Raw genomic sequence first — 27307 nt, 5'->3', positions numbered from 1 at the left:
GTGGCAGTGTTGCCCAGGGAGCGTTGGGGCCCGCCGACAGATGGCATTGGTGGGTTATATATATGCATATTCTGCGTCATATATATTTTTACTGATATTTTATATAGGTTTGTTGACTTGTACGTACAAGGACTGGGCATCAAGCTGTGGCATTGTGGGGGGGGCGGGTAGTGTGGTGGGTGTCAAAACTCTTATTACGTGATTGTGATCTTGTGTATGCTTACTGTGTGACTGTTGGTAATGTGTCTGCATATTGACCCCGTAGTAACGTCTCATTTGGCTGTGCTCATGAATATTCATATATGGTTAAATGACAATTAAATTTGAATTGAATTGTACCAGCTTCAATCACTTTCTCTGGCAGCTCATTACATATAGATACTACCCTGGTGTAAAAAAAATTGCCCCTCAAGTTCTTCTTAGATCTTTCCCCATCACCTTATACCTATGCCTTCTAGTTGAAAATTTCTTCAACCCTGGGAAAAAGAGTGAGTGAATTCACCCTAACTATGCCCTTCATGAATTTGTACACCTCTGTCTCCTATATTCTAAGGAATAAAGTCCCAGTCTCTCCAACCTCTTTCCATATAACTTAGCACTTCAATTCCTGGCATCATCCTTGTAAATATTTTCTGTACTCTTTTTCAGTTCAGTAACGTCTTTCCTTCAGCAAGGTGACCAAAACTAACCACAATACTCCCAGTGTAGCCTCATCAATGACTTCATCACCTCCCAACTTTTATACTCAGTGCCCTGACTTGTGAAGATCAGCATGCCAGAAGCACTCAGGAAAAGGGGAGGTGCAACGAGACCTGGGTGTCATTATACACCAGTCATTGAAAGTGGGCATGCAGGTACAGCAGGCGGTGAAAAAGGCGAACGGTATGCTGGCATTTATAGCGAGAGGATTCGAGTACAGGAGCAGGGAGGTACTACTGCAGTTGTACAAGGCCTTGGTGAGACCACACCTGGAGTATTGTGTGCAGTTTTGGTCCCCTAATCTGAGGAAAGACATCTTTGCCATAGAGGGAGTACAAAGAAGGTTCACCAGATTGATTCCTGGCATGGCAGGTCTTTCATATGAAGAAAGACTGGATGAACTGGGCTTGTACTCGTTGGAATTTAGAAGATTGAGGGGGGATCTGATTGAAACGTATAAGATCCTAAAGGGATTGGACAGGCTAGATGCGGGAAGATTGTTCCCAATGTTGGGGAGGTCCAGAACGAGGGGTCACAGTTTGAGGATAGAGGGGAAGCCTTTTAGGACCGAGATTAGGAAAAACTTCTTCACACAGAGAGTGGTGAATCTGTGGAATTCTCTGCCACAGCAAACTGTTGAGGCCAGTTCATTAGCTATGTTTAAAAGGAAGTTAGATATGGCCCTTGTGGCTACAGGGGTCAGGGGGTATGGAGGGAAGGCTGGGTTCTGAGTTGGATGATCAGCCATGATCATAATAAATGGCGGTGCAGGCTCGAAGGGCCGAATGGCCTACTCCTGCACCTATTTTCTATGTTTCTATGTTTCACTACCCCATCTACCTGTGACTCCACTTTTAGTTAACGATGCACTGCAATACTCTTTTGTTCTACTACACTCCCTAGAGCTCTGCTGTTCACTGAGAAAGTCGTACCTGGACTGAACTCTCCAAAACAACACTGCACACTTAACTGATTTAAACTCCATTTGCCATTCCTCTGCCCACTTACTTGGATGATCAAGATCCCCTTATAATTTTTAATAATATACCACATGGTTTAGTGTCAACTGTAGACTTAATAACCATGTCCTGTAAGTTCTTATCTAAATTGTTGATATAGATGACAAACAACAATGGGCCCAGCATCAATGCCTGAGGTATGTCACTAATCATAGTCCTTCACTCTGAGAAACAACCTTCACCCCATTACTCTCTGCTTTCTATTATACATATTTAATTATGTATTCAATTAGCCAGCTCTTCTTGAATAGAACATGCGAGAGTTGTTTTATGTGCTTAACTAAAGCCGCAGTCCTTCACTTTCATTAAAAACAAACCAAAAGCAGTCACCTCGTACCGATGTCATTATGTCAGACACTGTCTCTTACAGTGAACACAACAACTCAATGACAGTATTTCTATTATGAACAGTAGGTGTCATCTGTCACCCATTACATTATTCTACAAAGCACCCGCCCACCCCCTGAATTCATCAAAACTGGCATTGTAAGTCTCTCTGGAGCTCGTGTGAGCTGCCTGGTTTGGGTCCAATGTGCCTTGGTTTGAGTAACAGCAGGTTCCTCTGGCTCATCTGGGGTGAGTTGACATGCCCAATATGACCCGTCTACAACCACGCTTTGCCTTCTGTGGGCAAGCCAGTTCTGAATCCACAAAACAATGTCCCCTTGGATCCCATGCCTCCTTACTTTCTCAATAAGCCTTGCATGGGGTACCTTATCAGATGCCTTGCTGAAATCCATGTACACTACATCTACAGCTCTACCTTCATCAATATGTTTAGTCACATCCTCAAAAATTTCAATCAGGCTCGTAAGGCGCGACTTGCCTTTGATAAAACCTGCTGACTATTCCTAATCATATTATGCCTCTCCAAACGTTCATAAATCCTGTCTCTCAGGATCTTCTCCATCAACTTACCAACCACTGAAGTAAGACTCACTGGCCTATAATTTCCTGGGCTATCTCTACTCCCTACTTGCCTACTACTGAATTTAGACTTTTTGTCTATAGTTTCAAGATTTTTCTTTGCCACTCTTCTTAAATAAAGGCACAGCATTCAGAATGATATTGCAAATATCTCAGCCAGGGCTCCTACAATTTCCTCTCTAACCTCCCACATTATTCTTGGATATGCATAGTCAGCCCTTGGAGATTTGTCTGTCTTCATACATTTTAAGAGATCCAATATTTCCTCTACTTTGAAGCATACTATCCCCAACACTTCCCCATTTACCTTTTCTAGTTCTGCTAGTTCTGAAGTTTTCTTGTCTTTTCCCACAGTAAACTAGAGGTAAAGTATTAATTAAGGACTTTGCCCACCTCCAGTGACTCTGCACAAAGATGTCCACTTTGGTTTTTGAGGACCTTATTCTCTCCCTAATTATTCTTTTCCCCTTAACATGCTTAAATCTATCTTAGAATTTTCTTAATTTTCTTTGCCAAAAGCTATCTCATGCTCCCCTTTTGCCCTCCTGATTTTCTTGTGATGCAGGAGGTATGGTAGTGGAACCATCCAGATCTTGGTGAGCCAGTCTAAAGCAATCTACGGAAATACATTCAGCTTTACCTTTCCTATCTACAATAAAAGTCTTTTCGCCATTCAAAATGCTTGAATATACCAAGGATTCACTTGATCCCAGCTCTCTCTACCTGACCCATACTCATTTATTTTTGGAGGGGGCCTCAATATCACTCATCATCCAGGGTTTCTATCTCCTACCTGCCTTGCCCTTCACTCTAAAAAGAGCACGCAGAACTTGAGTAACACAAAATTTTGTGGCAAATGCCCAACTAGATGTAGTCCACATTCAACTTTTGCCTGAGTTGGTTATTCACATATTGAAGCATTAGACATAACTCCTCTGAGTTCAGACAAAGAAAACTCCTAACGTTCCTGTACAGCTCAGATGACACATGGTGCAAACATTACAAGGTTGCAATTATATTCAGTTATTGTAGACAACATGTACAAATTTTGGTAGTGGTAACATACCAATGTCACAGGAATTAACTCCACACTAACACTGACACAGCCATGGGCTGTATCTTTTCTTTTACCTTGTTTCTTCATTTAATTTACGTGTTTGAATAAGACTATGAGTGGATTGCTACAAACATATTATGGGCACACTCCTGCCTTATCCAGAGCTGAAATCTTGTTTAAAAAAAAAGATGACTAGAATTTCCACCTGGTGAACAATAAATTACAATTACATTTTCACCATTATTCAAAACAAAATCTTACAAAGTGAAGTATACATACATGATGTATTTTATTTCAAACTTCTAATTGCTATGTCATTTATTGCACATATGAATGCACAATGTACTATATATAAGCATTGTAGCAGAAAGTACTTGGTATAAATATTCAGAGGGAAAGTAACAGTTTCAATGTAAGTAATCTTTGCCCTTTATTTTGAATGTTTTGAAGCCACATGGCTTTGTCAAATGCACATCCTGTCTGACCAATCAGTCTGATATGTTTTGAAGATGCACCCAAATTTATGAATGCGGGAAGAACAGTAGATGTGGTTTACATTGCCTTCAGTAAGGCCTTTGACAACCTTTCACATGGGAGATTTGTCCAAAAGGTTAGGGCCTATGAGATTAAGGAAAATTTGACAAACTGGATGCAAATTTGGTTTGACAATGGAAAAAGTGCTTAGTACTAGTCATGTTACTCAAGGACTGGTGCTGGAACTTTTGCTGTTTGTAATATATGTAATTGATGTGGCTGTAGGAGAAGTGGAACTAAGTCAGCAGATGATACAGAGATTATAGAGTCATGAATAGCCTGGTGGGGAGTCAATTTACAGAGTGATATTAATGTGTTGGTGAAGTGGGCTGAGAATTGGCAGATGCAGTTTAATCCAGATAAATGTAAGATGATGCATTTGGGAGAACAAATGAGGCTAGGACATGTCCAATAAATGGTTGGGTCAAAGGGAGCATTGTTGAATAGAGAGATCTTGGAGTACAAGCCCATAGACCCAGAAGGTAATTAGAAAGACAAATAGAATACAAGTCAGAATACATAAGCGGGGAGGTAGTGCTCCAAATTTATCAAACTATACCTGGGCCTCAGTTGGAATTATAGGAAGGATGTGATATTGCTACAGAGAGTGCAGAGGAAATTCAATAGCATGTTACCTGGGATGTAGAGTTTCAGTTAAGAGCAAAAATGGAGAAGCTACGTCTGTTCTCCATGGAGCAGAAGAGGTTAAGAGGTGATGAGATTAAGATGTAGAAAATTATGAAGGGTGTAGATAGGGTAGACTGTAGAAAACATTCTCCATATCAGGGCTAGAGGAAACAAAAGGATACAGATTTAGTGTAAGAGATTTAGACAGGATATAAGGAGGACTGTTTTTCACTAGAGAGTGGCGAATACCTGGATGTACTAAGAGAGTGGTGGAAGCAGATTCATTGACAGCATTCAGTGTCCAGACTAGTATTGTGACTATGAACTGAGTCACTGTAGGTGGTTGATAGAAAATATTCATCACAGAAAGGGCTAGTGGAGAATGTATTTTTGCTCTCACCACACTCAACAGTACAATGTTGTTTCATACTTTTCAAACACATAGATAACAGTGAATGATTAACCACAGTTTTAATTGCTATAATTGCCTACTTTCATACTTTGAGTATTGACAGATAACTTTTAGAGAATAACATAATTCCCATTGAAGTGACAAAACAGATATGTCCTGAACTGTGTATTAAATGGCAAGGATATATCTTTGATGTGTTAATATAGAAAATGACTACTTAATGCCTTCCCTGATCCCATCACCAGGTTTTCAATAATGGCCAATTATCATGAACTTTCAAGTATTTTCTTCTTCTGTGTAGTTACAATGTACTGAATCAGAATGTCATGAGCCCAATGATTGGTTTTGATGACTTTAAAGTAACAGTGGAAGTTAAACTGTGAACTTGAAGACTAGTTTGCATTTTAATTTATACCTGCTTTACACATAATTTCATAACTCTGGATTAATCTTCAATAATGAGCATTTGGACCACTTCGGCATAGAAGGGTATGGGGTAAATGTTGAAAGATGGAGTCAGAGCAAATGAGTTTCCACCACTTTCTGTGCTGCACAACTGCATGACTATACTGTATATCTTTGTGATATTTATGGATCTAATTGGCCCGCCTTATTATGCTCTCTTCTAGAACAATTTGAATGGAAATCCAAGTTTAGGACAGCTTTCAATCTTCTCCAGAAGAACCCCTGTTGAAACTCATTCTGGGGCCACTCCAGGTAGGTGTTGCGATTCATCAGCTTCCTCAGTTTACAGAATCGATCTGGAATAGAATTCTTTGGGATTGGTTCCAACAGGAGCAGGATAAGACTATCCTTCCTATAATCAAATACCTGTTGGTGGGCAAAGAAAAATTCATAGTGGCACCATTCACTTTGCACAAAGTGTTTTGACAGGATAAAGATGGTTTTGTAGCTTTTTGATATGCAGTCAATGATATTAGTAATGATTGGCTTTCCAGGTTTGAAATCTCTTTCGTGGATGCAGATACGATATGGTGGATCATTGTTCTCTAGCTGTACCAGCAATTTGTTCTTCACCCATAAGGCATCATGTTCACTGTATGAAATAAAAGCATTGAACTCATAATTGTTTTGAATCTGGCTGACATCTAGATTTCTTTTAGCCTTGAGCCAAAGCCAAAGTGTACGTATATACCAGGTGACTTTATATTTCATACACAAAATAACACATACAGCCACTATAAGTGCTACACATGTCATGAGGAGCCCAATAAATAAGGGGATGTTGCATTCAATGGGAGAAAATTTCAGATATTTGATAACTCCATTTCTGAATTTCAGTGGAACATAACATTCATACTGATCAGGCCAGTTAAGAACCTTGGTATTTGTTTGTTGAACATAATTGGAGAAAGACTGAATTGAACAGAAACATTCAAAAGGGTTATTGCTCAATTTCACCTCTGTTAGATTCCAGGACTGCAATAAGCCTACATTTATATTGGTTATTTTATTGTAGTCAATATGCACAGTTTTCAGTGAATGACCTGTGATTTCAGGTAAAGATGCAATGACATTTCCTGTCAAAAATATTTCCTGGAGATCTTTCAGTGTCTTGAGGTTTGGCACAGTGGCGATGGAGTTATAACTTAAGTCTAAAGATTCCAGTGATTCTGGCAAACATTCAAACACATTTTCTTCCAATCTATTGTGTGATAAATCTATACGTTTCACTGTTTGAAGCCATGCGCAAGTCACTCCATTTGGCAGGAATACATCATTATGAGTAACACTTATATTGGACAAGCTCCTTAACCTGGTTGTCATCCTGCTGAGTTGTTGTAGATTTGTAAATTTGTTCCTGTTTAGAATGAGGGTTTTAAGACTGGGTAAAGGAGTTGAACATGTTTCAGGAATTAAGGTGGATACTTGAAGTAAGTTGGAAGATACGTCCAAATATGTTAAAAAAGCCAAAATTTCTGTTACTGCACATGGAACATAGAACAAACTCCCCTCAGTTATTGTTAGCTCCCGAAGTTGTGAAAATAGATCAATTAAATAAGAAAGTGAGTAAAATTTATAGAAATTTGGATTAGAAACATCAGTTATAGAAATTCTACGCAAATTAACCTTCTCTACTGGTACAGCCTGTATGTTCCAATTGCCAATGCCATTCATTGTAATAGTGTGCAAATATAAGTCTCTTATTTTTGAGCTTAGGACACCATTAAAGAAATAAATAGCCAAAGAATCAGTGATGGAAATATTCTTTACAATTAATGTGGAAACATTTGATGTGCTTAAAGGGAAGAACAGATCTACATTATTACCATATTTGGCCAGATCGGTATTTAGGATTTCTAATGTGGTTGTCGTTATTGGAATATCCTTGAAAATATTAATCAATAATTGTGGTTGCTGCCCAAACTGTAAATCTAAAGAAAGTTTTTCCATGCTTTGTATCATACTGAGTGTTCCAGGTTCATATGTCCGCAGCTCTCCAGTGATCAAATAGATCTCCTTAATTTGGATTGCATGAAGGGCAAATAAGGAACTCGAATTCAGAGAATATAGCCTAGAATTTCCAAAACGTAAAGTGTGTAGCTTCTGCAACCTGCTAATCTCTGCTCCAAAGTGAGCTGTTTCAAACCTATTGTTGGTAATATCCAAGTGTCTTATTGATTGGAGATTGGTAAATGGCAAGACTGAAATATCATGCAGAAGATTATTTGAAAGATCAAGATACTGTAGTTCTGAATTTTTTGCAAATGATCCAGGTTCTATTGTTGCGATCCAATTGAACTGAAGAAACAAAACTTTCAGCTTGGTAAGATTTTGGAAGTTCTGCTGTTGAATCGTTTTGATGTTGTTGTGGGAGAGATCCAACTTCACTGTGTCTGAGCCCAGGGTACAAGGAGAAAGTGGATATCTAATCCCCGAACAATTCACTAAAAATGTTTCTACCTTCTTTGATGTTACACAAGTAGCAGGTGCGGAAAGATAAGTTAATGCAACAATTGCCACCAACAGAGTCATCTTCACCATGATGTATGTAAAGAAAATCCTGCTTCCAAGTTTCAACACTTCCATTTTCCACCAACAGCCATCTTCAAGAAGTTCTACCAAAGGAACAAATTTAATTATAAAAATGTCATTAATGCAACAACAGTATATTTACACATGTAACAGATTTTTCTGTAGCAGCAGTGTTTGGATTATGGCTAGAGATAATAGTGGCTTTGGAATATGCACCGTCAAATGAAGGGAGTGTCTTTTTCTTGTTGTGTGCCTGTGACTGAGGTGATCGGGGTCTTTTGTTCAGCGGAAGATGAAGAGAGAAGATGCCAGAAAGGAGAGGTTGTGGACACCAGAAAGGAGTGGAGTTGGAATGGGGCCAGGAGTTGACAAAGCCAGGAGAAATCGATGGAGGACCAACGGAAGGGAAACTGTGAGCTCCAACGTGCACATTGGACTGTTTCATTAAAATGGGCCCTTTTCTTTTTATTTTACTTTACTAATCCTTTAGTCAAATTAAGAATTATAAAGCTAAATCATTTAATTGCATATGGTATACTGTCTATTATTTTGTGGTACTGATTTGTAACAGGGTAACACATCACGCAGCATCCATCCAAACAGGAGGTTTTGCACCTCAGATTTCACACGTTTGGTGGGGCCAGAGACCGTCTTCCCTAGACTAACACCGATGGCCGAACCTGAGGGTTACACACAAAAGGGAACTTGGTAGTGAAACTCCAAGAAGTGTGCTGTTCCCATTTTGGTGGTAATTGATTTATAGGAGGTGCTGTCAGAGTAGATTGTAGAGATTACTGTGGTATATTTTGTCAGCTTTGAGATGCCAAGTAGCAAATCACTTACCTTGAGTTAGTTAATCTATGGCATGCTTTTACTGCCAGAATATTTTGTGGCAGATTCAGTAGGGGTTCTGCTCAGTCACAATGCCCAGGATACTTGTGTGGGGTAGGGAAACCAAATCTCAAAAGTTAGTTTGCTGACATATCTAATCTGGGTGGGAAAGTAAGTGATAAAGAGAATGACAATTGGCCACAGTATTATAGCATGGACAGTCCGAAGGTGGTAGATGGAGTATAATATGGGATATGAGATTATTGTTTTATTAAGGAAAACAATGTTTTAAATGCTGAATAACTATTAAATACTGATTTAATCTGCAAGTCAAAAATATGATTCCTCCTCCTCCAGTCCTTACCTGTTTCACCCTTTCACCCACGCACTTACATTTCCTCCTAACGTGGCTTTACCTATCATCTATCAGCTGGTCCACCTCCTCTCCACCCACCATCTTACCCCATCTTTTTCAGTCCTGATCAAGGGCCTCAGTTCAAAACCTCGACTGTTTATTCCCCACCAAAGATGCTGATCAATCTGTTGAGTTCCTCCAGCATCTTGCGTGTGTTCCTCTGGATTTCCAACATCTGCAGAATCTTTTGTGTTTAAAAAGTCAAGTGATTTGCTTATCTATTTTCCAAGGGCTTGCCAAGGAAATTCTGCTTAAACTGTACAGAGCTTAAATGAAACAACATCCAGACGTGTGTGTGTGCAGCTTGTGATTTGCGATTTTACCCAACACTTAGAAACATTGCAGTGAAAGTTATTTAGTCTGTTTCATGTGATGTAGAGAGATTGTGTAGTCAGGCCTGTAACATCTAGGGTGTTAATGCAATATTATCATTCATTTCGAGAAGACTGTAATATAAAAGCAAGGATGGAATGCCGAGGATTTATAAGGTAATGGTCAGACCGCACTTGAAGTATTGTGAGCAGTTTTGGACCCCTTATCTAACAAAGGATGTGCTAGCATTGGAGAGTGTCCAGAGGAGATTCCCAAGTATGATCCTGGGAATGAAAGGGTTAATGTATGAGGACCATTTGATGACTTTGGGCCTGTACTCACTGGAGTTTAGAAGAATTATGGGGGGGCGGGGATCTCATTAAAAATGATTGAATATTGAAAGGCCCAGATAGAGTGGACATAGAGAGGATGTTTTTTATAGTTGGGAGAGTCTAGGATCGGAGGGCACAGCCTCAGAAAAGAAGGACATCCCTTTAGGACGGAGATGAAGAGGAATTTTTTAGCCAGAGGGTAGTTAATCTGTGAAATTCATTTCCACAGATGGCTGTGGAGTCCAAATCCGATATATTTAAAGCGGAGCTTGATAAGTTCTTGTTTGTAAGGGTGTCAAAGGTTATGGGGTGGATGGAGTTGAGAGGGATATTAAATCGGATGATGGAAGGCAGAGCAGACTCAATAGGCTGCATGGCCTAATTCTGCTCCTATGTCTTTATGGAGGAAGAAGAAATAATCTTATTGGAACATAACATTTTGAGAGGCCCTGTTAAATTAGTTGAGATGTCTGTTCCCCATTCAAGGTAATACTGAGCCACTTAGTAATGAAGTCACAAGAGCCTGCAGACGTTAGAGATCTGGAGCAACACACAAAGGAACTGAAGGAACTCGGTGGGTGGGGCAGCATCGATGGAGGGAAATGGACAGTTGACGTTTTGGATTGAGAGCCTTCATCAGAACTGGGTGTGGAGCTGCAGAGTAAGAAGTCAGGATTAGTGGTCTCTTTTGTACGACTTTGGAATTCTCCGCCTCAGAGGGATGGTGATATACAAGATGTCACCAACGCTGAGCGCTGAAGCGACCTGCACCTTGGTCATCTCTGAGGCTGAAGTACGCAGGTGTTTCCAATGACTGGGCACTCTGTGGGACCAGACGGCATCCCAGGGCGGGTACTCAGGATGTGCGCGGCACAGCTGGCAGGTGTGTTTACAGACATTTTTAATCTCTCCCTCTCCCAGTGCAGAGTGCCCTCCTGCTTCAAAACATCCACCATTGTTCCTGTACCTAAAAAGACCCAGGTAACATGTCTGAATGACTGGCGTCCTGTCGCACTCACCTCAATAATAAGCAAATGCTTTGAGAGGCTGGTCAAAGACTACATCTGCGGCATGCTCCCACCCACACTGGACCCCCTACAATTCACCTACCGACATAACCGATTAATAGATGACACAATAGTCACAGCTCTACATACCTCTAGAGAAGAAGGATGCTTATGTGAGAATGCTGTTTTTGGACTACGATTAAGCATTCAACACCATAATTCCCTCTAGGCTTGACAAGAAGCTCAGAGACCTTGGCCTTCACCCTGCCTTGTGCAGCTGGATCCTGGACTTCCTGTCAGATCGCCAACAGGTGGTGAGAGTAGGCTCCTTCATCCCTGCCTCTCTGACTCTCAATACAGGAGCCCCTCAGGGCTGTGTCCTAAGCCCCCTCCTTTACTCTCTGTATATCCATGACTATGTTGCCACCCACAACTCCAATCTGCTAATTAAATTTGCTGATGACAGTACATTGATTGGGCTTATCTCAAATAATAACAAGGCAGCCTACAGAGAAGGTCATCACCCTGACACAGTGGTGTCAACAAAACAACCTCTTCCTCAATGTTGCAAAAACAAAGGAGCTGGTTGTGGATTACAGGAGGAATGAAGACAGTCTAACCCCTATTGACATCAATGGATCTAGGTTCAGAGGGTGAACAGCTTTAAGTTCCTTGGCATGCACATCACTGAGGACCTCACGTGGTCTGTACACACTGGCTGTGTGGTGAAAAAAGCACAACAGTGCCTCTTCCACCTCAGCTGGTTGAAGAAGTTTGGTATGGATCCCCAAATCCTAAGGACTTTCTACAGGGGCACAATTGAGAGCATCCTGACTGGCTGCATCACTGCCTGGTATAGGAACTGTACTTCCCTCAATCACAGGACTCTACAGAGAGTGGTGCGGACAGCCCAGCTCTTCTGCACATGTGAACTTCTCACTATTCAGGGCATTTACAGAGACAGGTGCATAAAAAGGGCCCGGAGGATCATTAGGGAACTGAGTCACCCCAACCACAAATGGTTCCAGCTGCTGCCATCTGGGAGATGGTACTGTAGTGTTAAAAACAGGACCAACAGGCTCTGGGACAGCTTCTTCCACCAGACTGATTAATTCATGCTGGCACAATAGTATTTCTAACCTATATTGACTGTCCTGTTGTATATCTTATTCTACATACTATTTATCACAAATTACTATCAATTGCACTTTGCACACTCAGCTGGAGACGTAACGTAAAGATTTTTACTCCTCACATATGTGAAGGATGTAAAAAATAGTCAATTTGATTAAAATTAATGTGGGGATTGATGGGAAAGTGGAGTTGAGGTCAAAGAACCAGCCAAGATCTTTTGAATGATAGAATATGCTTGAAAGATTATGTGGATGCAGTTCCCATTTCTTATGTCCTTAACAATGGAGCAGAGACATAATTTATTCAATTATTTTGAACAGGTGAATTTACATACAAGTGGACAGAGTGACTTGATGGGGAAATGTGAAAACCTACTATTAAAACCTCCATATAATTTACCATAAAAGCCCATTCATATTGCAGAGTTCCCATAAAGAGTGCCAGACAGAGAGAGAGAGAGCCTAAAACAGGGGTTCCCAACCCTTTTTTATACCATGGATCAATACCAATAAGCAAGGGGTCTGAGAAACCCAAGTTGGGAACCTCTAGTCTAAACGTTTAATTGCTGCAACACAGTCCAACTCCAACTTAAGTAAGCACGATATAAAATAACCTTCTCATAGTTAGGCGTAACAACATTTTCTGTTTAATTCCTATTTATTCATAACAACATTCCTATTGATCCATACTCCTGCTTAAAAAATGCAGTGCCTTTGGTGTTAGTAGCAGCTCTTCCCCAAACTGGGAAAGCATTATAATTTTTTAGATTCAATGGCTTTGCTAAGAGAAAGGAAGTACAACTTCAGAGAATTTGTGATTGTTAGTCCCTTCAATGTAGATGACACTGTGATTAACTTTTAGAAGTTCCAATAGATATAACCATATAACAATTACAGCACAGAAACAGGCCATCTCGGCCCTTGTAGACCATACCGAATGCTTTCTCTTACCTAGTCCCACTGATCTGCACTCAGATATGATGGAAGGCCAGGGGATTCCTGAAGAAAATGGGTGAGAAGTACTACTTACACCCACAATTTAGTTTGCACTGGAAAATATACATAGAAACATAGAAACATAGAAAATAGGTGCAGGAGTAGGCCATTCGGCCCTTCGAGCCTGCACCGCCATTTATTATGATCATGGCTGATCATCCAACTCAGAACCCAGCCTTCCCTCCATACCCCCTGACCCCTGTAGCCACAAGGGCCATATCTAACTTCCTTTTAAACATAGCTAATGAACTGGCCTCAACAGTTTGCTGTGGCAGAGAATTCCACAGATTCACCACTCTCTGTGTGAAGAAGTTTTTCCTAATCTCGGTCCTACAAGGCTTCCCCTCTATCCTCAAACTGTGACCCCTCGTTCTGGACCTCCCCAACATCGGGAACAATCTTCCCGCATCTAGCCTGTCCAATCCCTTCAGGATCTTATATGTTTCAATCAGATCCCCCCTCAATCTTCTAAATTCCAACGAGTACAAGCCCAGTTCATCCAGTCTTTCTTCATATGAAAGACCTTCCATCCCAGGAATCAATCTGGTGAACCTTCTTTGTACTCCCTCTATGGCAAAGATGTCTTTCCTCAGATTAGGGGACCAAAACTGCACACAATACTCCAGGTGTGGTCCCACCAAGGCCTTGTACAACTGCAGTAGTACCTCCCTGCTCCTGTACTCGAATCCTCTCGCTATAAATGCCAGCATACCGTTCGCCTTTTTCACCGCCTGCTGTACCTGCATGCCCACTTTCAATGACTGGTGTATAATGACACCCAGGTCTCGTTGCACCTCCCCTTTTCCTAATCGGCCACCATTCAGATAATAATCTGTTTTCCTATTTTTGCCACCAAAGTGGATAACTTCACATTTATCCACATTAAATTGCATCTGCCATGAGTTTGCCCACTCACCCAACCTATCCAAGTCACCCTGCATCCTCTTAGCATCCTCCTCACTGCTAACACTGCCACCCAGCTTCGTGTCATCCGCAAACTTGGAGATGCTGCATTTAATTCCCTCATCCAAGTCATTAATATATATTGTAAACAACTGGGGTCCCAGCACTGAGCCTTGCGGTACCCCACTAGTCACCGCCTGCCATTCTGAAAAGGTCCCGTTTATTCCCACTCTTTGCTTCCTGTCTGCTAACCAATTCTCCACCCACACCAATACCTTACCCCCAATACCGTGCGCTTTAAGTTTGCACACTAATCTCCTGTGTGGGACCTTGTCAAAAGCCTTTTGAAAATCCAAATATACCACATCCACTGGTTCTCCCCTATCCACTCTACTAGTTACATCCTCAAAAAATTCTATGAGATTCGTCAGACATGATTTTCCTTTCACAAATCCATGCTGACTTTGTCCGATCATTTCACCGCTTTCCAAATGTGCTGTTATCACATCCTTGATAACTGACTCCAGCAGTTTCCCCACCACCGACGTTAGGCTAACCGGCCTATAATTCCCCGGTTTCTCTCTCCCTCCTTTTTTAAAAAGTGGGGTTACATTAGCCACCCTCCAATCCTCAGGAACTAGTCCAGAATCTAACGAGTTTTGAAAAATTATCACTAATGCATCCACTATTTCTTGGGCTACTTCCTTAAGCACTCTGGGATGCAGACCATCTGGCCCTGGGGATTTATCTGCCTTCAATCCCTTCAATTTACCTAACACCACTTCCCTACTAACATGTATTTCGCTCAGTTCCTCCATCTCACTGGACCCTCTGTCCCTTACTATTTCTGGAAGATTATTTATGTCCTCCTTAGTGAAGACAGAACCAAAGTAATTATTCAATTGGTCTGCCATGTCCTTGCTCCCCATAATCAATTCACCTGTTTCTGTTTGCAGGGGACCTACATTTGTCTTTATCAGTCTTTTCCTTTTTACATATCTATAAAAGCTTTTACAGTCCGTTTTTATGTTCTCTGCCAGTTTTCTCTCATAATCTTTTTTCCCCTTCCTAATTAAGCCCTTTGTCCTCCTCTGCTGAACTCTGAATTTCTCCCAGTCCTCAGGTGAGCCACTTTCTCTGGCTAATTTGTATGCTACTTCTTTGGAATTGATACTATCCCTAATTTCTCTTGTCAGCCACGGGTGCCCTACCTTCCTTGATTTATTCTTTTGCCAAACTGGGATGAACAATTGTTGTAGTTCATCCATGCAACCTTTAAATGCCTGCCATTGCATATCCACCGTCAATCCTTTAAGTGTCATTTGCCAGTCTATCTTAGCTAATTCACGACTCATACCTTCAAAGTTACCCCTCTTTAAGTTCAGAACCTTTGTTTCTGAATTAACTACGTCACTCTCCATGTTAATGAAGAATTCCACCATATTATGGTCACTCTTACCCAAGGGGCCTCTCACGACAAGATCGCTAATTAACCCTTCCTCATTGCTCAAAACCCAGTCCAGAATAGCCTGCTCTCTAGTCGGTTCCTCGACATGTTGGTTCAAAAAACCATCCCGCATACATTCCAAGAAATCCTCTTCCTCAGCACCTTTACCAATTTGGTTCACCCAGTCTACATGTAGATTGAAGTCACCCATTATAACTGCTGTTCCTTTATTGCACACATTTCTAATTTCCTGTTTAATACCATCTCCGACCTCACTACTACTGTTAGGTGGCCTGTACACAACTCCCACCAGCGTCTTCTGCCCCTTAGTGTTACGCAGCTCTACCCATATCGATTCCACATCTTCCCGGCTTATGTCCTTCCTTTCTATTGCGTTAATCTCTTTTTTAACCAGCAACGCCACCCCACCTCCCCTTCCTTCATGTCTATCCCTCCTGAATATTGAATATCCCTGAACGTTGAGCTCCCATCCCTGGTCACCCTGGAGCCATGTCTCTGTGATCCCAACTATATCATAATCATTAATAACAATCTGCACTTTCAATTCATCCACCTTATTACGAATGCTCCTTGCATTGACACATAAAGCCTTCAGGCACTCTTTTACAACTCTCTTAGCCCTTTTTAATGCTTGCCCTGGATTTGTCGGCCTGCCACTTTTACTTTTCCCCTTTGTACTTTTTGCTTCTACGCTCACTTTACACCCCTCTGTCTCTCTGCACTGGTTCCCATCCCTCTGTTGTGAACTAACCTCCTCACACCTAGCCTCTTTAATTTGATTCCCACCCCCCAACCATTCTAGTTTAAAGTCACCTCAGTAGCCCCCGCTAATCTCCCTGCCAGGATATTGGTCCCCCTAGGATTTAAGTGTAACCCGTCCTTTTTGTACAGGTCACACCTGCGCCAAAAGAGGTCCCAATGATCCAAAAACTTGAATCCCTGCCCCCTGCTCCAATCCCTCAGCCACGCATTTATCCTCCACCTCATCACATTCCTACTCTCACTGTCGCGTGGCACAGGCAGTAATCCCGAGATTACTACCTTTGCGGTCCTTTTTCTCAACTCCCTTCCTAGCTCCCTATATTCTTCTTTCAGGACCTCATCCCTTTTCCTACCTATGTTATTGGTACCTATATGTACCAGGACCTCTGGCTCTTCACCCTCCCACTTCAGGATATCTTGGACACGATCAGAAATATCCCGGACCCTGGCACCAGGGAGGCAAACTACCATCCGAGTCTCTGGACTGCGTCCACAGAATCGCCTATCTGACCCCCTTACTATCGAGTCCCCTATCACAACTGCCCTCCTCTTCCTTGCCCTACCCTTCTGAGCTACAGGGCCAGACTCTGTGCCGGAGGCAGGGCCACTGTCGCTTCCCCCGGGTAAGCTGTCCCCCCCAACAGTACTCAAACAGGAGTACCTGTTGTTAAGGGGCACAGCCGCCGGGGTACTCCCCATCACCTGCCTTTTCCCCTTCCCCCTCCTAACCGTGACCCACTTGTCTGCCTCCCGTGGCCCCGGCGTGACCACCTGCCTTCCACTCCTCTCTATCACCTCCTCGCTCTCCCTGACCAGACGAAGGTCATCGAGCTGCAGCTCCAGTTCCGTAACGCGGTCCCTTAGGAGCTGCATCTCGATGCACTTGGCGCAGATGTAGACGTCCGGGAGGCTTGGAGACTCCAGGGCCTCCCACATCCGACACCGAGAACAGCAAACTGCCCTCACAGTCATAATGCCCCTCTCCTCAAATAGCAACAGAAAATGAATGTCAAACCTTCCTCACCTCGCCCGCTTCCGCCTAAGCCCGGTGAGCCGAAGCCCTTAAGTCTTCACCCTGCTCCTGGCTCACTCCGCTGCCCGCAAACTACGCTGCCCGCTCTCTGAGGCTCTGTTCCTTTTAAATCTGCCGCGCTGCACTGCCCGACGTCACACGCCTGCGCAGTCCCGCCTCTCAGAAAGCCGTTGGAGAAAAAAAATAACGAAAATTTCAAAAATCTCTTTCTCGGCACTCCCACTCAGACTCTCAGACTCCTTCTTCGAATCAAATCCGAAGCAGGATGTCTGCCCTTTTAAATCTGCCGCGCTGCACTGCCCGATGTCACACGCCTGCGCAGTCCCGCCTCTCAGAAAGCCGTTGGAGAAAAAAAATAACGAAAATTTCAAAAATCTCTTTCTCGGCACTCCCACTCAGACTCTCAGACTCCTTCTTCGAATCAAATCCGAAGCAGGATGTCTGCCCTTTTAAATCTGCCGTGCTGCACTGCCCGACGTCACACGCCTGCGCAGTCCCGCCTCTCAGAAAGCCGTTGGAGAAAAAAAATAACGAAAATTTCAAAAATCTCTTTCTCGGCACTCCCACTCAGACTCTCAGACTCCTTCTTCTGTAGGTTTTCGCAAATAAAATGGGAGAGCTGTCATAACGTCAAGAGCAACCATAACTACTCACTTTTATTGTCAAACACAGAACGTAAAGCGCAGAAAAAACCACACCATTACATCATCACATCAGACTGGCCTGTTAACGTGAATCCAACTCAATGTTGGTGGTTGTGAATTATGCATATGTTTCCAGCCGTTACATTACCCTGTCTGGAGCTCAGATAAGCTGCCTGGCTTGGGTCCTATGTCCTGTGTTCCATGGATGGAGTAACAGCAGGTGCCTCTGGCTTGTCCTCATGCTCAGGTCATGTTACGATGCTAGGGGAATGGTAGTGAAGTCTTCCAACTTTTTGTGGGCCGGTTTAAGGCAATCTACTGAAATCCATTCAGGATGACCCCTCCTATCTATGATAAAAGTCTTTTCTCTCTGTTCCAAAATGTGGAACAGGCCATCATAAGGGGGCCTAAGGGGATGTGCATCATGGCGGATGAAAATGAACAAGGCAGAGTGTAGGTCAATATGAACCCAACAGTGCCTAGTGCCATGATGGGAGGTAGAAATACACGCAGAAGGATGAGTTTACTGAGGAGGATGGAATGCTGTTGAGAGGACAACCAGGCCGTTGTGATGTCAGGAATAAAATCACAAGGCACTCCTAATGGCTGTCCATATACTCACTCAGCCCTGGCCTACAGCTGGTCCTCTTTTGGGGCCGTTCTGAGCCCCAGCAGGACTCATAGGAGATGATCATGCCACCACTCATCCATCAGGGAAAACCCTCAGAGCAACTTTGTGGTGTGTTCAGACTCTGAGAGTCCAAAAGACTGTGAGAGGTGAGTTTTCAGCATGCGATATTTTTCGATTTCTGGCTGGTGTTCAATCAGACTCACCACTCTTATGGCCATGGAACCACGCAGTGACACTACTATGTAATAATATCTAGTGTTATCCGTGGAGATTTCTTGCAGCATGAATTGGGCCTTGCTTTGTACAAGCCAAGTGACGGCATTTTGCTCCCAAAACTCCAGCGGTCTCAAAGTGACTGCACTGGCCGACACACTGAATAACACTGGAATCGTCCTAGAGCATCGGGGTCACCAATGTAAGTTTTTGCAAGTAAAACGATGGAGGTGTTTTACGTTTAAGGGAAATTGTAACAATTCACTCTTATTGTCAACCAAACATAGAACATAAGGCGCAGTAAAATCTTCATGTCATCACGTCAGACCAGCCTCTTAACTCCAACTCAATGATTGCGAATTATGCATGTATTTCCACCTATTGCATTACCCTAAAATACCATTGTTCTGGGCCCCTCTATTCAGAATCTCCACAGCAGTAGTTACCACTTTATTCAGCAGGAAGTGCTGCTAATGGGGGCAGGACAATACACTCTCCCCTTGCCTCTCTCCCTGATCTCCAGCTGTTCCTTGTAGTGCATTTCTGGATCACAGTACAATGTAATCTGAAAATTGGATTACACGTTGCCTGTTCTTTGGATAGTGTGTAGTTCAGTTTAGATCTTAACTATTATTCATTGTGCTGGAATCATGTCTGGGCCACATTGTGCCGGACATGAAACTGGACTGGGTACCTCCATATTGGCAGCATTGACATTTTCTTGGCATCAGACATACATCATATAACATTCTTAACCGCTAACTACCCACTCTCACCCTTACCAGAGAATCGCAGCCTTCTGCTCCTTTCTAACTGCATTGCCTCGACAGAACTTGGAACATGTTATCCTGATTCTGCCAGCAGAAGTGACATTCTGTTGAATGGGGAGATCTGACTGACAGCTCTAATATAATATGTCAGCCACCAAAGAATGCGCAAAATGTCAGTGTATTTTTACATACAAATTTAGCTACTGCAATACTCATGCAATATTTATTTCAGCTATGATATCACTGACAATAATTCATTACTGACAAGTGGATCAGTAAGTGGAGGCAAAGGCATAAGCAATGGAGAAGACCCTATGACACATTCTACCCAAATACATCTATGAGCAAACTTTTCAGGTTCAGGTTGAGAATTTCAAGTTGAGCTTTGAGGTACATTACATGTTGCAGGAAGATCTATGGCTATGTTCTCATGCCTAGACTGCTCTCTCCATGAAGGTCAAATTTTTCACTACAGGATCTTTCCGAGCATCTGCAACAGATCTCGGCCTTGTCTTCTAAGGAGCTGCTTACCACCCGGGCAGTGTATTTGCAAGCAGTAATTTCAAACAACATCTTGGATGTAGCACTTTGCCTCATAGGTGGCTTCCCATGGGTTTAGACAACCAATAGCTTCACTAGAATTGCTTCTCTTCAGAGCACAGATCTTCTTATGAACAGGAAAGTTTTTCACTGCCTCAGCCTACAGATGGTTATGGATTATAAAAGAAAGTAGCTCAAGGTAAGTGTTATGTTTTGAGGAAACACATAAATCATCTTCAATGAATCTTTGGCTTCCTATGGAGGCTCCAATGCACAGGATCAAAAGAAGCTTCAGAGGATTGTAAACTCAGCTAGGTCCATCATTGGCACAAGCCTCCCCCCCGCACCCCCACACTGAGGACATCGTTGAGAGAATGTGCCTCAAGAAGGTAGCATCTATCATTATGGATCCTCACCGTCTGGGACAGGCCCTCTTCTTATGAACTACCATCAGGTATGAGGTACAGGAGCCTGAAGACCCACATTCAATTTTTTAGGAAGTGCTTCTCCTCTGCCATCAGATTTCTGAATGGTCCGAGAACACTATCTCACCATCCATCCATCCATTCATGTATCATCGATATATCACTCTATTTCTGCCAGAAAGCAACAAATTTCACAACTAAGTTAGTGAAAATACATCTGATTCTGAATCAGATCCTGAATCACTTATCCAGAGGGATCCCATGTTGCCAAACATTTATAGCAGCTGATGTTGACACTTGACAAACTCCAGGGTACTTCCAGCAAGCCTTGCCATAACCAATGTCCTGACAGGCACATAGGTTAAGCCACAGTCCAAGGGCTCACTCCTGATAAATTATATCGCCATCCGAGTGGGGAACTGCAAAGTTGTTTGCAGTACTCTGCTAAGGTGGTGACTGATTACTACCTCATCGACTCCATTTCCATCATCATCCTGGCCCTAGAATGGCAGTGTCAACACAAGGATCAATGCCAGAGCTCTCAGGGATCTGAAAGAGGTAGTTCTTCTCCATCAGCACCTCACAGACGTCCTGTTAACTCTCCACCTTCGGGAACTACAACTTACTGTGAAGCATCTGGTAAGGTATTAACGACCAAAAAATATCCAGAAATGGCTTGATAAGATGACTAGAAGATGGAGGAACTAGTTAATCACAAACTTTAGGTGTAACTGAATTGGAAGCTCCATGTTCCTTAGGGTAAAGGAAAAATTTCTACTGGTACCTGAAGAGTAGGGTCCAGCAGAAAACGCTTAACCTAAAGACATGATGGATGGAAGAGCAACTCACAACCATTACATATGCAGGATCTTCAGTGCTGTAAAAGCCATCAGTGGCCCAGATAGTCAGGGACCCAATGAGAACCAACAGTGGGCGAGGTTATCAGTGACAGAGAAGCAGCTAAATTTGCTGAAAGGATCATATCAAACATAGAACATAGAAATTTACAGCACATAACAGGCCCTTCGGCCCACAATGTTGTGCTGACCTCAAAGACCTCATCAACTGTGTGGTGAAAAGTGGGAGTGACAAATCCAAAATTTTAATCACATCTGGGAAGGCAGCAAATTCCAGGCATGGTAGAGTTGCCTTATCTGTGACCAAATTCAAGAAAATTAGGAGTGACAGGGTAGCTAGTGGTTAGCGTGAAGCTATTACAGCTCAAGTGACTGGGGTTCAATTCCACTGCTGTCTGTAAGGAGTTTGTATGCTTTTCCCATGACCATGTGGGTTTCCTCTGGGTGCTCAGGTTTCATTCCACATTTCAAAGGTGTATGGGTTAGGGTGAATAAGTTGCGAGTGTGTTTTGTTGGCGCTAGAAACATTGCAACACTTGCGAGCTGCCCCAACACACACTTAAGATTGTTGGTCATTGACAAAAATGATGCAGTTCTCTGTGTGTTTCAATGTACAAGTAACAAAGAAAACTAATCATAAAATCTTTAAAAAAAAAGTAGACAAGTTCGACTGTGCAACCACATAAGGTTTCCCTGCTGTCTGCCACAAGAAAGTCATCACCAGCGTGTCCTCTGGGTGGTGTGGCTTATTCTGATTATCAAAAGTTGCTTCTGTCGTGATTGGTTAGTTTAGAAACTACAGCTGCATTTCCTATGGGTTAGCTACCTGGTGTCCATTTTCAAATATCCTGGGTATGTAGAAAGCACATGTAGGAGGTTCTACCTACCTCCCTTTGTTGAAGGCAAGTGCTGCACATGACCATTTGGAAGGTATGCTCTGTGCACATTTTTAACTAAGTTTGTTTCTTGAATATTCAGCTTTCTAGTGTCTATAACTTGGGGAACATGAATGTTTGGTTGAATTTTTACTGTTTGTGAATAAATGATTTAATATACTCATTCACAGTCCATGCATCTTCTGTCTCACTTGCCAGACCTGCAAACCTGACTCAACGTTACACAGGGTTCCTTCTAACTTGCTAAAGAACTGCTTCCGCAACTCACAACGTGGATTCTGTCTATCTGGAGGCACAGTGAATGTGATCTTAATTATGTGACAACTCCATGAAAAATACAGGGAGCAGCTTCAGCTGTGGCATGTGCCCTTTCTAGATCTCACTGAAGTTGTTGGCTCCATAACTCTAGGGAACAGTTTTCTCACATACAGCTGCTCACTGAAAGTCATTTCCATTTTATATTTGCTTGATAGTATGTCAAACATGAAACTTGCTAACAGATTAACAGTGGAGCAAATCTTAGTGAAGTCCCCTGTTGAGTAAGGCTGCTCTGTTGCCCAATTGCATTTCTCAAACTTTCATGCAGCAATATTGAAATTCACTTACACAAACCTTCCTTTATGGCTGGAGCTAAATTTCAAGACTAATTGAAACAGCTCAGTTTACAGTTCACTCCACAACTATAGTCACCCAAATCTCAGAGGTAGAGCTGCATATGCAGTCTACACTAACATTCACATATACTCATTAATCATCTTGGACTTGTTCATTGAAACAATACAAGACATTACACTCAACATCTACAGGACAAGGATTCTCCACCACTCTGCTTCCACTACATCACACTGGGGTCCACCTGTAAAGATTCTCACCAAGATACTGAAAAATATGTGAATCAGATCTTAGCCAAGAGAGATATCGGCAATGGTATTCACAACTTTCAAGTGCCGCCACAGCGTTTATGTCATGGTCCGGTCCATGAAGTTCGCATTCCAGTTCACAGTCTGGTCCATTGATCCTTATTCCAGGTTTTCAGGTTTTCCCTTGTCCTGTTGTGTGCCTTAATTGAGCCACACGATTCTCATTTTGGGCTGGCTACATAAACAGTTCCTGGGTTCAGCTTCAGTTGCTGGACTGTTCCTTTCCCTTCCCCTTCCTTCTGAAGCCTCGCCTGCTAACTTCACCTGAAGCCTCACCTGCTACCTTCGCCTGAAACCTCGCCTGCTACCTTCGCCTGTGTCCTTGCCTGTAATGCCGTCAGGTTCAACTGCCAGGGTGAGATCAGGGCCTTGCTGTGTCTAGATAAGAAACTGTCTTCCATTGTATGGAACTGGCTCTTTGTGTCCTCGCCTTCGCGAGGTAGATTGGGCTGTTTGCCGCTGCCTTGAGTTGGGAACTGTCTCTGTATCCACACCTTCGCTAGGTAGGTCCAGCCGTTTGCCGCTACCTTGAGTTGGGAACTGTCTCTGTGTCCACGCCTTCGCTAGGTAGGTCTGGCCGTTTGCCGCTACCTTGTGTTGGGAACCGTCTCTTCGTGCCCTCGCCTCTGCTGGGTAGGTCCGGCCATTTGCCGCTACCTTGAGTGGAGATCTATCTCTCAGTGTTCTGTGTATGAGTCCCAGCCCTACATCCTGCTCCCTAGGAAGGGTGATGACTCTGTGTTGAGCCCTGGCCCCAAGTCCTGTTCCCAACGACGGGTCCTGGCTCTGTGTTCCATGTTCCTGTTCTCTCATGACCAAGGCTCTGCATTCCTGTCCCCCTCGACCAAGGCTCTGCGTTCCTGTCTCCCTCGACCAAGTCAAAGCTTCGTGTTCTTGTCCTGTCCATGTGCCTCACCCAGCCCAGGAGTACTTCACCTAGCCCAGTGCTGGGGTTCCCTAATCCTGTTCAGGAGTCTCATGTCCAGTCCTGTTGCCACTCCTCGTCCTGTAGCTACGTCTTGTCCTAACCTAGATACGGGGTCCGAGCCAGAGTCAAGACTCGGTTCCGGGTCCCTGTCCAATCTCCGGCTCGGAGTCCTTGTCCAGGTTCCAAGTTCCTTGTTCCTCGTCCAGGTCTCGCTTTCCTAATCTTGTCCTAGCCTAGGCCCTGTATCCTGGTCTTGTCCAGGGCCTGTGTCTTGTCCAGCATCATTTCTTCCCCACTTCCCTTGCTTTCTTGACACACTTAGTCCTGTTCCTAGTACTTCAGTGTCCGTGTCTTGTATTTGGGTCCGCTCCCAGCGCCCCCCCCCATGACAGAGCAGTCCAGTCAAATATGGACCTAGTGACACCGACACTGTCATTTTACTCTTGCAATCCTAGGTTCCCTCCTGTTGAATGCCCCCCCCCACCCACCCGTGTTGTCCTTTGTCCTGGAGAGCCTGTTCTGTCACCAGGAGGCTCCCATAGAAGAGGGGCGGATACTGTCATGGTCCGATCTGTGAAGTCTGCATTCTGGTTCACGGTCCGGTCTGTCGATCCTTGTTCCAGGTTTTCTGGTTTTCCCTTGTCCTGTTGTGTACCTCAACTGAGGCACGTGATTCTAATTTTGGGCTGGCTACATAAACAACTCCTGGGTTCAGCTTCAGTTGCTGGACTGTTCCCTCCCCTTCCCTTTCCTTCTGAAGCCTCGCCTGCAATGCTGTCAGGTTCAACCGCCAGGGCAAGATCGGGGCCTTGCTGTGTCTAGATAAGGAACTGTCTTTCATTGTTTGGAATTGTCTCTTTGTGTCCTCGCCTTTGCTAGGTAGGTCCGGCCATTTGCTGCTACCTTGAGTTGGGAACTGTCTCTGTGTCAATGCCTTTGCTAGGTAGGTCCAGCTGTTTGCCGCTACCTTGTGTTGTGAACTGTCTCTTTGTGCCCTTGCCTCCGCTGGGCAGGTCCGGCCATTGGCCACTACCTTGAGTGGAGATCTGTCTCTCAATATTCTGTGTATGAGTCCTGGCCCTACATCCTGCTTTCAAGGAGGGGTCCCGGCTCTGTGTTCCAAGTTCCTGTCCCCCTCGACCAAGCCTCTGTGTTTCTGTCCTCTCCAAACTGAGGCTCTGCGTTCCTGTCCCCCTCAAGGCCGAGGCTCTGCGTTCCTGTCTCCCTCGACCAAGTCAAGGCTTCGTGTTCTTGTCCTGTCCGTGTGTGTCACGCAGCCTAGGAGTACCTCACCCAGCCCGGTGCTGGGGTTCCCTCGTCCTGTCCAGAAGTCTCACGTCTAGTCCTGTTGCCACTCCTCATCCTGTAGCCACGTCTTGTCCTCACCTAGATCCGGGGTCTGAGCCCACCAGGTTCCGGGCCCCTGTCCAGTCTCTGGCTCGGTGTCCTTGTCCGGGTTCCAAGTTCCTAGTTCCTCGTCCAGGTCCTGCTTTCCTAGTCTAGTCCTAGCCCAGGCCCTGTATCCTAGCCTTGTCCAGGGCCTGTGTCTTGTCCAGTATCATTTCTTCCCCACTTCCCTTGCTTTCTTGACACACCTAGTCCTCTTCCTAGTACTTCAGTGTCTGTGTCTTGCATTTGGGTCCGCTCCCAGCGCCCCCCCCCCATGACAGTTTAGTTGATTGAAGAAAAGTTTATTTTAGTTAAGGACCTCAGATATGCACAGAGCTTATGGCCAAGCTTCTGAGATCTGGACTACTGACAACTACTGAGATCTTGAATGACTGGAGGTATTATCACCAAAGTGGCCTCCGCAAAATGTGCTAATTCAACAGACAGACATGGAGACAACGTGAGTATCCACCCTGGGGCCAATGTCCTCAGTCATTTTCTTGGCCACATTGCAGACTCTCCATTCTAGGCTACACACACAAAAAATGCTGGTGAACGCAGCAGGCCAAGCAGCATCTATAGGAAGAGATACAGTCGACGTTTTGGGCTGAGACCCTTCGTCAGGACTGACTGAAAAAAGACTCCATTCTAGGCTATGTCATTGGAATAGACAACCACACAAAAGAAAAGATTCACAACCGTGCTCAAAGCCCCTTTGAAGACCATGGAGACCATTCAGTAAGCCACGTCCCCACTGACTCCTGACCACGTCTGGTTCACACCTGCTCAGGTAGGTAAAGGGGCGCTGGGGATGGCATTAGGAAACCCAACGATCGGGAACCCAACATGTAGAAACCCAGTGTTTAAGTGTCACAGCCGAGGAGTCGACAGCGCAACAGATTCGGCGATAGCGCTCCTGAATATGCAAGTGTCAGCTAGTTATTATTTCATTATGGCGGTATTTAACTCCCTTCTTTTTTGTTGTAGTGCTCGTCGAGACTTGCGAAAAGCCCAGCGACGTTACGCTGCCTGCTTGCATTCGGCCTTACCTGGGGAAGTGGGCTATCGAGTCGACTGACGCTGAAGACCAACGGTATTCCGTTGTATATTTCGATATACCTTTCAGCCGCGGTGTTGGTATCTAGTTGTCCGTTTGAGAGTCTTAATTAAAGACCGTGTTTGGCCTAGCGTTTATTGTTTTCTTTTCCCTTGAAATCCTGTTTGCATTAAAGTCTGTGAACTATCGACTCGCTTCAGTGTCTCTCTCTCTCTCCGCACTTGGGTCGTCTCCGAACGTACTGACGGGAAAAGGCAGAATGAGTGAATCATGTCACAACTTACTCGCCGACCCAGAAAACCTGAGTGCAAACAAGTTATTCCCCATCCTGGAGAACTGTTTAAAAAAAACCAGTACTCAGCACTTCCACCCGCCCGCTCCCTTTATGAAAGAATCAATAATTCTTTGTTGGTCTGATCATCCCCGAAAAATCCAAGTGCAAACAAGTTATACTCCACCCGGTACTGGCGTGTGCGCAATCGGCAGAGTTATTGCACAATATTGGTTGATCCCGATCAAAACATGTTCACTTTTTAAAGTAAATTCTTACCAATTAATTAATCGCCCGCGATG

At 43.8% G+C, this 27307-nt stretch overlaps 1 protein-coding gene across 1 annotated transcript; it reads right to left on the bottom strand.

The window, feature by feature from the left end:
• Positions 1 to 4024: 4024 nt before the first annotated feature.
• Positions 4025 to 26933, bottom strand: LOC134355160 (toll-like receptor 2). The gene is made up of 2 exons (XM_063064934.1): positions 26727 to 26933; positions 4025 to 8355 (listed from the first exon to the last, which is right to left on the bottom strand). Exon 2 carries the CDS (start codon positions 8324 to 8326, stop codon positions 5864 to 5866), a length of 2463 nt encoding a protein of 820 aa, XP_062921004.1. The 5' UTR covers positions 8327 to 8355; positions 26727 to 26933; the 3' UTR covers positions 4025 to 5863.
• Between the last annotated feature and the right edge of the window lie 374 nt (positions 26934 to 27307).

This window comes from Mobula hypostoma, chromosome 12, assembly GCF_963921235.1.
Source record: "Mobula hypostoma chromosome 12, sMobHyp1.1, whole genome shotgun sequence".
NCBI lineage: Eukaryota > Metazoa > Chordata > Chondrichthyes > Myliobatiformes > Myliobatidae > Mobula > Mobula hypostoma.
This window is presented reverse-complemented; position numbering and strand designations above follow the sequence as displayed.

Excerpts from the sequence above, each read along its gene's own strand:
- LOC134355160 (XM_063064934.1), bottom strand. The coding sequence starts at position 8,326 with ATGGAAGTGTTGAAACTTGGAAGCAGGATTTTCTTTACATACATCATG.